Below are 13131 nucleotides of genomic sequence, written 5' to 3'. Positions count from 1 at the left end.
GTGGAAGCTGAAAATTGTCAAACTGTCCTTCAAACTGCCATTTTGAGTGACCACTGATTGAGTTCCTCAAAATTAATGCTGCAGATAAGAGGGTTTGGACATCTGCCTCATCTAAATCTTTATGATCATTTAAAGCTTCACTCACAGTTCTTCTTGATGAAACTACATTACTCTCATTGGCATGACGAGGCCTGATCAGGGTAATTAGGGTAATTAGGTGTTAATTAGGTAGTAGTTCTCTGACAAAGCTTTACCATTATTTTCCAGTAAAATTGCCTTGTACTCTTCATTGATATCATTCATAGAGATAATCTGGCCTTGATCAATAGAAAACTTCACAACATTTATGATTTCTATGTCAGCAATCACTTTAACAATGGAAGAAGTACAAATGCTGGTGGTAAAGCACTTCTGTCCTGTTCAGTAAGACATCACAGGTGATATTTTGTGTCATGTGCTTGAACATCTAAGTTGTCTACAAATGTAGCTCTGATTACATTGTAGATGGGGTTGTTTGAATTTTCCAGGATGCGAATGATTCTACCACCCATGGATGCAAAAACATGTTGATGGCTTTCATGGTCACTCTGGCAAAAAACACATTTGTTTTTGTCATATAATGTGTTTTTTCTCTTTGTTCTTGATGGTCCAGCATCAGCCTCGACCAAAGAAGAAGCAGAGGGTCTTCCTCTTTTTGGCTTGGCATTATCTGATTTCAGATATGTGTCTTCAAGTCTCAGCAAGTTAGTTTTGTTGACCAAGCTTCTATAGCAATTCCAATGAAAACCTGCACAGGAGCTCTGTTCCTTGTTGCAGAAGCTAGCAAAACGGTGGTCACCAGCAGTGCTTCTCTTTTTAGCATGGAATAATATATTACTGACGGTATTCTCAGAGTTTGGACAAGGTGTGAACTTTGAATTCTTGTCAGAACACTTCAACTCTTTGTCACAAATGAAGCATGAAGCAAGTTCCTTGGCCATGTCTCTTCAAGCCAGCCTCAGCAATCAAGCTAGCAAATCAAGCTAGCAAAGCAATCCTTCTAACAACTTACTGTGTGTGCTCTTCAGAGTGTGCTGTGTGTGCTCTTCAGTGTGTGCTGTGTAGCTCTGTTGTTACATGTGAGATGCCTGTACTCTTATAGGTTATTTCCAAGACAAATTTATCTTAAGGTAGACAATAGAATGACATGGCAGGTCAAGGAAAGCAAAGATTAAGAAATCATTTTTGACATAGGAAGGAGGTGTTTACACTTTTCAGGCACTCAAAGTTTGAAAACTATGGATATTTTTTTAGAACCAACAACCTTTTTATATTAACTGGGGGATTTGTGTGCAGAAAGTGGAATTAATTGTCAAAAAAATTGAAGAAAATGTGAAAATCACTTTTTGGTCAAGATATAATCGCTTATTTTAGAACATACAGAAAAAAACACTAAAGATGGATCGTGAAAATTTGAAGACAAAAAAAATATTGTTCCTTAGACTCTATACTAGCAAAAAAATCAATTTTTACACGAAAATTCAGTGGGACCCTATTTTCCAAACACAGCGTACTGTACTATAAGGATAAGGACTTCCTTATCTTTGAAATGTTCCTTAAATGGTAAAATGAAGTTTTTGTAATCTGTTTTATGTGATTATTTAGTGATAGGTCTTAGTCAATTGTAACTTGTAACTTGATTGGGTTACTTTGGTATGGCTCTTAGTCGGGCGGGAGATTGTGGTAAAGAGAAATTTTGTATTATTTTTATTTTCATCGATCAACGAGGAATAGTAGGTTGACTTAGCCTCGTAACAGACATAAGTGTTGTATGGAACAGCCAAAAGCATCAGTAAAGTTTCAACCAAAGAGGTGTGCTTCATTCCTTCCTGTTTGCTATCTGTCTACGCCTTATTAAGACACAATTGCTAGGGCAGAATAGTAACATTAAAGGTGCCATGTGTAATGTCCGCCAAAAAATCAATTCATACTCCACATTCCATAAAAGATGGGGGCAGTATACCTCCAGAAAGTGAGTTGGTCTACCCTACAGTAACAACCGAGAAACGTGCATTGCAGTTTGGCTGGGGGTTATGTTGCCTGCATACCGCCTCCCATGGCCGAAACTGGTATTATGACACCTGTCGGGCTGTGGATATAATTTAGCATGCTAATTCAGGTTGATATCTCTGCAGCACTATACCTTGTCATTTTTTTAATGACATCATCGCCCTTATTTCTTCTCATTCTTTTGATGCGTGTAGCTCATTTTTTGGATATTTTTACCTCAATTCTTATAATTCGGGATTAGTGTGTGCTTCACCTCACTGTGTGTTCACTGTGTTTCACTAATTCACGGATTGGGATAAATGCAGAGACCAAATTTCCCTCACAGGATCAAAAGAGTATATACTTACAGTATACTTACTTACTTAGTAGGTGATGCTAGAAGCCTGAGGCTTTTAGCTCACCTACTAGCACACTTGACTAATAACCCAAGAAACCTGGTCTAAAGTGAAAGTGATGTTTTCCTCTGCTACTTGATTAGCCTGGCAACACAATGTAACGACTGTGCTTGGATGAATATCCTTAGGATTTTTATTCAGTCATTTGAATACTGTTGGGGTAAGTGTTGCTTTTTTCAGGCTATCCTTTCTATTGTAACCCCTTGTCAGTCAGTAGCCTATGTAAGGTGGTAAACTTTCCAGTTAACTCTGCATTGTGTTGTTGATGGAATAAATACCAGAATCTTGTTGTACAGTCTAGTTGACTTTCTGCAGCCAACAATGACACCCAAAAATTTACATAACAGACTGGAAAGAATATATTCAACAATGAAATTAAAAGTGTACCTGACAACAATACAGACAACAGTCAGGACCTTCACAACTAATATGATAATATGACACTATAAAAGGGATACAAAAGTAGCTTTATGATTATCATGAAAATGGCTACGGCGAATATGCTAATCATAATATAGATAAACATCAGTCAATTAAAGATATTTTAGAATGACTTATGTTATAGCGGATCATAATTAACTGAAGTGCAAATCTTTTCAACCTACCCCGAAAATGTACATAACAGACTGGAAATAATATAACGAACGTTAGTTCCTAAGTCTGTAAGGTAGTAGCCTAAGTAGCCTATAATACTTTGTTTTGCCATTGCCTACGAGTTCAAATACTAGGCAAGTGCAAATGCGTGTATATGCTGCTTGTCACACACTGTTGCATGAACAGTATCGCGTGCAAGAAAAAATAACTGATTAAAAAAAATAGCGCAGATTAATCGATTCCGTATGACCTTTGACCCTGAGGCGCTAGGGGGAAGCGAGATGGCCACCATTCAACCCGAAAAAAGTTATATAACCATTCCAATGACCCTGAAGCTGTTAAATGAAGGTAAATTAAGCTAAACAAAACTTGCATATTAAGCTAAAAAAACCTGCATAGTGTGCCTTTAATTTGAATTTAAATATTTAAAATACTTTCACAACAAAAATTATATATAATTTAGATTAATTAATCACAGAGTTTGTTATTCATTCGATTACATTTTTTAATCGATTGACAGCCCTAGTTTTATAGCTTAAGGCATATGCATATGGGAGTAGGCATTTAATAAATATTGCAGTGTCATTGCTAACTAGACTAGATTTATTACAAAGTCACTGCTTCTTGACACAGTCATTGGAACAAAGCATGGCTCATCTCAAAGTATAATAAGACCCAAATTCTACTGTTCTCTAAGAATAACTAACATTAAAAAACAACACTGATAACTGGTTGATTATCTTAGTGTTCTTGCAAAGGATTGTGACAACACAAAAACATAGTAACAGCATGTTTCCCAGTTACTTAGGTCCTTCACTTTATCTTACATGATCATCTTATACTGTATGATGTTGTTAGATAAATTCATTGCTGTGGCAAAATATTATGTTAGTTCAACGTACCGTCAATGTGTTTTAGAGAGAAACAATGACTAGTTAGTGTAATTTAATGCTAGGCTTAGTGACCTAGCCAACAACGTCCCTTCCTTTTTTACAGTGTAAATGCTTACTTTACATGATACAATGAGATTGAACTTGATTGAAATGTCTTATCAAACATTGTGCTTAATACAAAAACTACACTGGTCTATGTAATTGTGTAACGTAACGTATATAACGTAAAGCTGTTTCATAAATTGAACAGTCCCCAAAATCTCTGTTAGAAGTCAATCATATGAAATTATTTAATAAAATGTAAGTATATTAGGTGAATGCTCAATGGACAGCAGAGGTGAAAAGCTATCCCACAGAAACTTTCTTTCCTGTTGTTGGAAATGAAATGTTTTTCCCTTGATGACTTGATGATTCCCTTCATGACTTGCACAGGAAACAGGCAGAGAAAATCAGAGAAGATACCTTACAGGGGCACCACTGGGGGGGGGGGGATTCTATGGGCCCAGCACTGACAGGGGGCCCCTAACTATGCAGTGGCGTAACTAACGACGGTGCAGTGAACCGGAGGGCCCACCAACACGTTCACGACACAAACCCCCTCTCGTCATTGCTCGGGCCCACCACTCAGTAGAATTAAATCTTGGTGGTAGTTCTCAGATACCTTTTTTTCAACATTTTTAATGTGAGGGATGACCGTTATTTATACCACTCTTGCAGTATAACTATAACTCATGGTGACCCTATTTGTATGTGCATTTTTTTTGTATTGTGTTTACGTTCAGATTTTACAACATACAGTGTGATTTATAAGTAAAACAATTACCTCCAACTTATTACATTTCTTTTTTTTATTGTCAATTTTAACAAAGTAACAAGGCCTGCTGGGAATGTGAAAATGTGTTTATCCAATGATCTTCCTGTCATTTGTGATTACGTTATGTTGTGAAGTTACTTCTGGATGTGTTGTAGCTTAGTTGTAATAATCAGCAATGCAATCAGCAATTAGTAAGCATAAAAGTAGCACACAAGATAAAAGAAAGAAGAGAACTCGTGGAGACTAGTGGCCTAACTACCACCGGTGCCGGCGGTGCGGTGTACCGGGGCCCAGGCACAGAGGGGGGCCCACTTCCACAGCCCCGATATGACCCTCTCCCGTCAGTACTCGGGCTTATCGTGCAACATCGTAAATAAGCTGAAATCAAGTAGGCAGTTCTAGAATATCAATATTTTTTTCTCACCCCATATCTTTTCTTGTGGGATGTAGGCAGAATTATTGTCTGTTATAGGGCCCACATTTTCTAGCACCCTGGACTCTTGTAGGTGCCATAGAACCTCAAACCCCAGAACCACCAGACACAGCTTCTTTCATCTTTTTTTCATGCAAAGGGTAAGGGGTAAAATAAGTGAGAACATTGTGTGGAAACTGCAAAAATGCATGGAAACCAGTGACAAGGTGTTCGTGGGTATGCTCTTCTGGGAGAAGATTTTAAGAAGGTATATGTATTATGTGCTTATTTCTAGTTATTACAAGTAAATCTGCATTCTATTTTACCTCAAAATGTATCCCCTTGCACTAGCGTAACTATAGGGAGTGCAGAGGGTGCAATCGCGCTTGGACCCGGGGCCTGTGCCAGAGATGTTTTAAGCGAAGCCCTGAATATAATTTTAGAAGCAGACCGACAAAGCCTATTGTTTCCTGACTCCGCAAAACTTAACCCCCCTCTATTTATGGGTTTCATCAGGTCCCTTACCACAGGTGTATAAAATCAAGCACCTAGATTATGAATGTTGACTGCATGGTGCTTGATTAATACACCTGTGGAAAGGGACCTGATGAAACCCATGAATAGAACGTCAATAACATACCCGTCCCAGTTTTACCGGGATTGTCCTTTTTTATAGCCTGTCCCGGAAAATGTATCAACTCTCAACAAAAGGCTACCTGAATACGTATGTTCAATTTACTGTTTTCGCTCCACTTGAAATAGCTAATTGTGCACAGAGCGGTTGGTGTCACTTGCGCAGAATGCGCTACCATTGGCTCTGTAGGGACGTGACGTAGCCTTACTATCTAGCGCGTCTGCCTTGGCAGCTACTACAAGTGGCAGAAGCAGTGAATATTGAATAGTCTACCTAACGTCAAATATTCAACATCATTTGTTATCGTTAATATGAGCGAGGCGGAGGACGAAGATGACTACAAGACTGACAGACCAGGAAAAAATTGTGGGTCTAATGTCTAATGGACATTTTCACTTGTGAGCAAAGCGGTGGTCGGCTCATCGATATGTCCAGGTTTTTTATCAGACATAGGTGGCAACCCTATATTGAAGTGATTAGGTCACAAAAAAAAAAATAAACAGTTGATATATAGCCCATATATACAGTTGTGTGCAGAATAATACGGTAGCAGTGTTTAAAAAAATTGAATAAAGCTCAAAATCCTTAGAATAGCTTTTACTGTAATTCCATAATATAATAATAATAAGCATTGGGAACACTGCACACAGATAAAGCAAAATCTTGAAACATTTTTCAGTTTATACAGTAAATGTTTGAGATTGTAAAGAAAAATGCCAACACTGCTATTTTTTTGAACAGCCTAACATCCCCTTTTTCTTCACTTTTTGTAAAGGTTAACACAAACTTGATAAATTTTGGTCATGTTTTGAATTTAAATTGAATGTGCAGTGTTCCCAATGTATTGATATTATGGAATTAACAGCTATTCTATGGATTTTGAGCTTTTTTAAATTTTTTAAAACACACTGCTAGTATTCTGCACATAACTGTATATATATATATATATATATATATATATATATATATATATATATATATATATATATATATATATATATATATATATATATATATATATATATATATATGGAAAGCAGATAGTAAGTACTAAAATAAATCTACAGCACACCCACAGTTTTCATGTGCACGGGAGAGAGAGCATGCATAGGTCTCATATGATTGTTGGCTTCTGGTAGCTTTCTAATCACAAGAAATACTTATGGTTATGGATATAACTAACATACTAAAATGATCTGCAGTCGCACAGTGCAGGAGGGCACAGCAAAGAAAATATTCTAACAGCAATATTATGCGCTTTTTAGCTCAGAGTAATCAGCCTGGGACCAGCCCCAAAATGCCACCGGCCCACAGGGAATTCTCCCGACTCTCCCGATTACCACTCCACTACCATTCATCAAGGCAATGAGGAGCAGGATGGCAGTGGCGGACTCTGTTGCTGTATCAGCAGATGAGAAGAACCTCAGTGATTAGCTGACGTGATTAGCTAGGCTCACAGGTTGATGGAGAATGCTTCATCGTAGCCAGATAGTTGAATACAGATCATGTCATTAAGCATATAGGCCCTATTCTCTGACTGAAAGTGTTCAGAAATTGTGCATACTCTACTTTTTCGGCCGTCTCTTCCTCAAACAGAGTACTGAGCTGGCATTCTACTCTATCTCTGATTGGCTAATATGTGTTGCCTTCACTAGTTACCTTCACTGGTTGCCTTCGACTAACCCCCAAATATTTTTTTCCTCAGATTTGCCCAAATTTCATAGGTGACATATTTTGCTATCAAAAAGGTGAGTTTCACCTGAAAGGTGAGGAGTTTGCATCCCTGAATTATTGCCATAAGCCTGATGAATAGCTGAAATTATTCATTTTCTATACTACCTGTTTGGAGATCATCTGTACATCCTGCTTCACCGTGAAAATACTCTACATCCAATTCCATTCTCATGTGCCATGCACATTATTGTTGCTTGCTCTTACTTTGCACTTTATGTACATGATGTGTCTTGTATACAGTCAGCATATTACTTGTATATGTGTCCTAAATATTGTGTACATTGTCTGTATATTGATTGTCTATGCTGTATTTTGTATACTATCTACATGTTGTTTTGTAAATTGTTATATTGACTGACACCATCAGCCGAAACAAATTTCCATGTGTGTACCAAGTCAATTAGTCAAATAAATCTGATTCTGTGTCACAACATGGTATGAATTTTTCCTTTTGTTTCATCTTTGAATTTCTAAGGAGATTATTTTACAATTTGAGTTATTGCTTTGAAGCAGGTTCCGTTAGCAGTTAGCATCAACCAAACTCCATTTGTTTTGTGAAGATAATGTCCAAAGCTGATACACGGGGCAACTTTTTGGGCAATGTTGCAGGCAACGAGCAACCAGGTGAGACACAGGGCAACTAATGAGGGCAACAGCCACTGGCAACAATCCTATAGCTTGCAATATCTTTGTTAGCAAAACCACCACTAGTTAGCTAAATTCCAATGGAGCAATGGTAGCTAACCGTTTTCTGGAAAAAAACATTGTCTTCTTAACAACCTTAGCACATGAAAATAGATGCAAGTTGTTTTTTAAGCATTTGATGAGGTAAAATGCCCAGTTTGGGTTCCAACATAACAACTTAGCAGAGTAAAAAGATATAAGAAGCTTGTCTTTTTCCTCGCTTCATTGTCTTGATGCCGCCATCTTTGTTGAATATTTTAGAAACTCACAGATGGTCATAAGTATCCAAATCGTTATTTATGTTGCCGAATCGCAATAGAAAAGTGTTATTCAGCAACATTGCCCAAAAAGTTGCCCCATGTATCACCACCTTAACACTCTCAACTCATGTTGAGAGGGCCATAAAAAAAGTGTGTGCTAAATATATGCAAATTAAATTGCTATTACGTAAAGTTTATTTTTCTCGAATTATTGATATATAATATCCTTGTATAGTAAATGATTAAATGTCCGTATGAATATAAGATGCATTGGTTTAAATAATTGAATTTAGAATTTTGCTATTTTCACGGACAGCCAAGACTAAGCCTCAGAACTCACCATGTGACAGGCTACATTACATGCTACAAGTTATATGCTTTTCATGTATAACATTATGTCATATCCACTTTACTGTTATTATTTTTCTTGTATTTTAAAGTAGACTCTAGTATCATGAAGCCGTTTCTTTCAGCATACAATTGGTTTTCAAATCAATCTAGTTTTTACACAAATTCCAGATTGTCTTCCATATCACATTTCAGCATGTCTTGCATGTTGTGAGATATGTTAGTTATGATCACTAGTTATACTCTATATGTTGTAGTTTTTTCAGACTTACACATTGTTAGGGTAACACAAGAACACAACCACAACACTGGACCTGGAAGCTATCAGCTGTAACTACATTTCCACTGCCAAACTAGAGTCCTTTCACTAAGAAATCCATCATGTAGGACACAAGAACAAGACCCTTCCTCAGCTTGATGTTCCAATGGCAAGGATGGAGGAACTGTCCTTTGCTTTATCAAAAAAAATGGAGGAAGACATATCCACAGAGCTCTTCAGCTTACTCTCTGAGCCTGTTGTGCCGGTGGAGACAGAGGAGGATCTGGCAGTAACTGGATGACACTCCTCACAACAGCAGCAGCAGCAGTCCATGAAAGCCTGTCCCAGAGACTTACAAAGACACAGTAGTAGCACTGGTGTGACAGATGACTTGAAGAAAAGAAAAAAATGGTTGATAAGCACCAGTAGTGCTGCCACACTCTCAGATACTTGCAGTGGGGCATATGTTTGTGTTAGGTTACACACATTCTCAGGAAGGGTGCACAAGCCATAGACTACAATCAGTGCCAAGACAGTGCAGTTCAGTTGCCGCTCTACCTGTTGTACATGTTGCAACTTCTGTTTCTTGGAAGGTAAGTGGTCCTCTGAACTCTTGACTGTGCTTCCCTCTGACACATGGCAAGTGGCTAATTGACATAGTAATGTGAAAATCACAGGTAGGCAAAAATAGCAGCCAAAGTACCACCATGTACGTGCTTCATGGTAGTTCATCACAATAGCATAAATGGACTCAGGAAGGTCGGTGTAAGGGCTCATAATACAGGAATCAACCACTATGCCCAGGTTAGCAGACTTAACTGGGTGTAGCTGCCATAACAGAAGTTCTGGAGCTGCCAGGACCATTGAGCCCAACCATACCACTACAAGCTTAACAAACACTGACTGGCATCGTTCCACTCTCCGTGCCTTGGGCTGAGAACTGGTTGCAGCATGAAAGCGATCAATGCCCAGGGCACAGAGGCCAAAAGATGTCACACCCAAAGATGTTACCTAAGAGAATAAGAGATAAGGATGGTGTTAATCTTCCACTGGGCAAACTAGTGTGGACATTGTCTACAAACACCACCACCAATGCTCTCAACAATAATTACCATACATTTTACAGAAGAGTGTCTGGGTACTCATACCTTAACTGACTCATTGCTAAATTGACTGTTGCTGTTGTTACTGTTGCAGTTCTAAAAGCTTGTTCGTACAGCATAAAGATGTACTTCTCTGCTGTATATGCTATATGAAACAGTAAAATCACAAATGTATACAGATCTACATGTACATTTGATCATTTTTAAAAATTCTGAAACATACTCTGTAACACTCACAAAAATACTGTCCTGTTCTACTTGTCACATTATTTCACAATGTACAGAGTTCTTATTATGGAAAGAATCACTAAGAGTTGATACATTTACATTAAAAGAAATATTCACATTCAGTTTAGACATTCACTCATGTTATAACTCCTCCAGGTAAGTGATGACATACAGTGGTTAAATATACAATACTTTTAATAAACATACCTCCATGTATGGCACAACCTTGCAAGAGAAATCTCCAAGAAGTCGTTTGTTGGTCAACTCATGAAAAACAACTACCGGTAAACAGAAGCACAGTACTAAAAAATCCCAGAAAGCTAGGCTGGCCAGGACACAGTTCCAGGCACTTCGCATGAAATAGTTGTGCCACACGATGCACATTACTGCCAGATTCCCCACAATACCCACTGCAAACACGACAAGCGAGAGGAAGAGAACTCCATAAGCACTATAAGAGCTCTCTGTCACCGGAAATAATGGATTGTGAATAAGTGTAAGGCCTAAATCAGAAGCATTAACTTGGTCCAACTCAGTAGTCCCCACAGGAGGATGAATAATGGAGGTGCTATTTTCTGGATTGGGCATAGTTGTATGATTGGGATTGTCTGTGAAGATGTTGAAGGTAGAAAGCTCATTCCCATTCGTTGCTTCCTCCAGGTCCTCTGCAGCTCGGGCCACTCTGCTATTCTTGGTATTCAGATCCATTCCATCCAAATTACTGTGGGTAATAAATGAATCAATATCTTCCTGGACTAAGACAGACATTACGGTTCCTGTCTGTATATCCCTCTGTGGAAAAGTTAATACCATTGAAGCCAGTTCAGAGAACAATAGCAGAGAGAATGACACCAGCATGTTCATATTTTAGGATATTTTGCTAACTGACAAAAGTTTGATATAGTGGCTGTGTCAGAGATCCTAGTTTGAGGCTTGGTGTCCCATGTGCCTAAATGACAGTGTGACAATCAGGTCATACATATGCATTAACAGGAAGTGGGCCTCATTCAAAGAGGAATGGAACGCCTTCTTTCACCCTTCCTGGCCCCCCTTTGGGACAGTGCTAAAAAAATCTGTCAGTTAAGCCATCTTTGGTGCAGGAAATACCCCACCTTCTGGTGAAAGAACACCCTACAGTGGGATTTACAGACAGGAACTGTAGTAAAGAAATTAGTATCTTTAACAAAATCCCAATGACCCACAATTGTAACCCTTGAAATTGTCGTAAGAAAAATTGCTACTGATTTTTTGCTTGGAGTTTAGTAAATGTAAATGCTAAACTGTGTTGAATGAAAAACAAGCTTTTTGGCAAGAAGTGGGATGGTGTTAAAAAGAGGGATGAATATACAGGAAATAATCTATCTATAATCTATAATGGAGGGTCTGAGATATTGTGAGGTTATTTTTCTTTTACAGGCTCTGGGAACCTTGTTTGAGGTATCATGAGAACTTATACAGGAACATTTTATATCAAAATCTGTCTGCTTCAGACAAGACTCTGAAAGTCAGTCATGATTGACTTGTCCACCAAGACAATGATCCAAAACATATGTCTATGGGGAACACTTGTCTGTCTTAGAGGGGGAAGGAGAGAGAAGAAAATGAAGGGATTACTTGGTGTAAGATTACTTGACTTAAAATAAATCAAAATCTTCTTAAATTAAGGAAGCAAAAAACAAGCAAATGTATCTGCCAATGGATTAAGAAAATGTACCTTATTTAAGATGAGATTTAAAACAAATTGTATTAAATCTTAAGATATATTTTCTTAATCCATTGGCAGATAAATTTGCTTGTTTTTATGTCTTAATTTAAGAAGATTTTGACTCATTTTAAGTCAAATAATATTACAAGAAAGCTCAAAATAAGTATCCTTATACTAAAAACAATAATAATTAGATTTTTTATCTTAATATAAGATTATATTATATTCTAATTCATGTCTTTCATATCACTACGCAAGGACTGGAACTTCATTCAAAAGTGAAAGCAGGCGGTTGATCAGTTGTGTTCTTGCGAACTATTTGTTTCTCAGCAAAAGCCACGATGAAACGGTAACAAATAGGCCTAGGCTATGTAGGCTAAAGAGTCATATCGTGGGGAGTGTATTGTTTCGTTCTGGCAAGTAGCCGTGTAATAAGCGGGATAATGTATAGAACGCCGGTCATTATCGGGAAATAGGTCCCTTCAGGGTGGAACAAGATCCTTCCACTGCGCGTCGGGGCCCAGTTCGGCCTGTCCGAGGTGTCCTGTTATACGAAATTAATGGACGAGGACGAGGGGGTCCCCGACGCGCAGCGGAGTTGCCTCCGCCCGAGTCCATTAATTCCGTATAACAGGACACACCTCGAAGGCCGTTATCCCGCTTATCACCCGGTTGCCACTGTAAAGCCATGCCTTTATAGCACAAAAAAGAAACACGCGGTTCTGTTTTAAAAGAAGCCCACTGTTGTACAACTTTTGTTGGCCATATAACAGCGATAGCATGGACAGTTATAATAATAATAATAATAATAAGCTTTATTTGTATAGCACCTTTCATACACAGAATGCAGCTCAAAGTGCTTTACATTTGAAGCATGTAACAAAATAATAGTCAGTCAGTCATTATCAATCACATTTCTTCATTGCTGGGGCCGTTTATGATCCACTCAGCAACATATCAAAAATATAGAAAATGACATGTCATAAGACTGGCAGCCTTAACCCTCTTACCCCCCACAA

The 13131-nt window shown here is 38.1% G+C and overlaps 1 protein-coding gene across 1 annotated transcript; it reads right to left on the bottom strand.

Annotated features, from left to right (window-relative positions):
• Positions 1-9226: 9226 nt before the first annotated feature.
• On the bottom strand, positions 9227-11115 carry gpr37l1b (G protein-coupled receptor 37 like 1b). Its single transcript, XM_076275576.1, has 2 exons — positions 10615-11115; positions 9227-10087 (listed from the first exon to the last, which is right to left on the bottom strand). The coding sequence occupies exons 1-2, from the start codon at positions 11113-11115 to the stop codon at positions 9227-9229; spliced, it is 1362 nt and encodes a 453-aa protein (XP_076131691.1).
• Positions 11116-13131: the final 2016 nt, after the last annotated feature.

This window comes from Alosa pseudoharengus, unplaced genomic scaffold, assembly GCF_046254945.1.
Source record: "Alosa pseudoharengus isolate Yale_2024_CS ecotype anadromous, Long Island Sound unplaced genomic scaffold, YU_APseudo_1.1 YU_APseudo_1.1_scf_9, whole genome shotgun sequence".
NCBI classification, from domain to species: domain Eukaryota; kingdom Metazoa; phylum Chordata; class Actinopteri; order Clupeiformes; family Clupeidae; genus Alosa; species Alosa pseudoharengus.
This window is presented reverse-complemented; position numbering and strand designations above follow the sequence as displayed.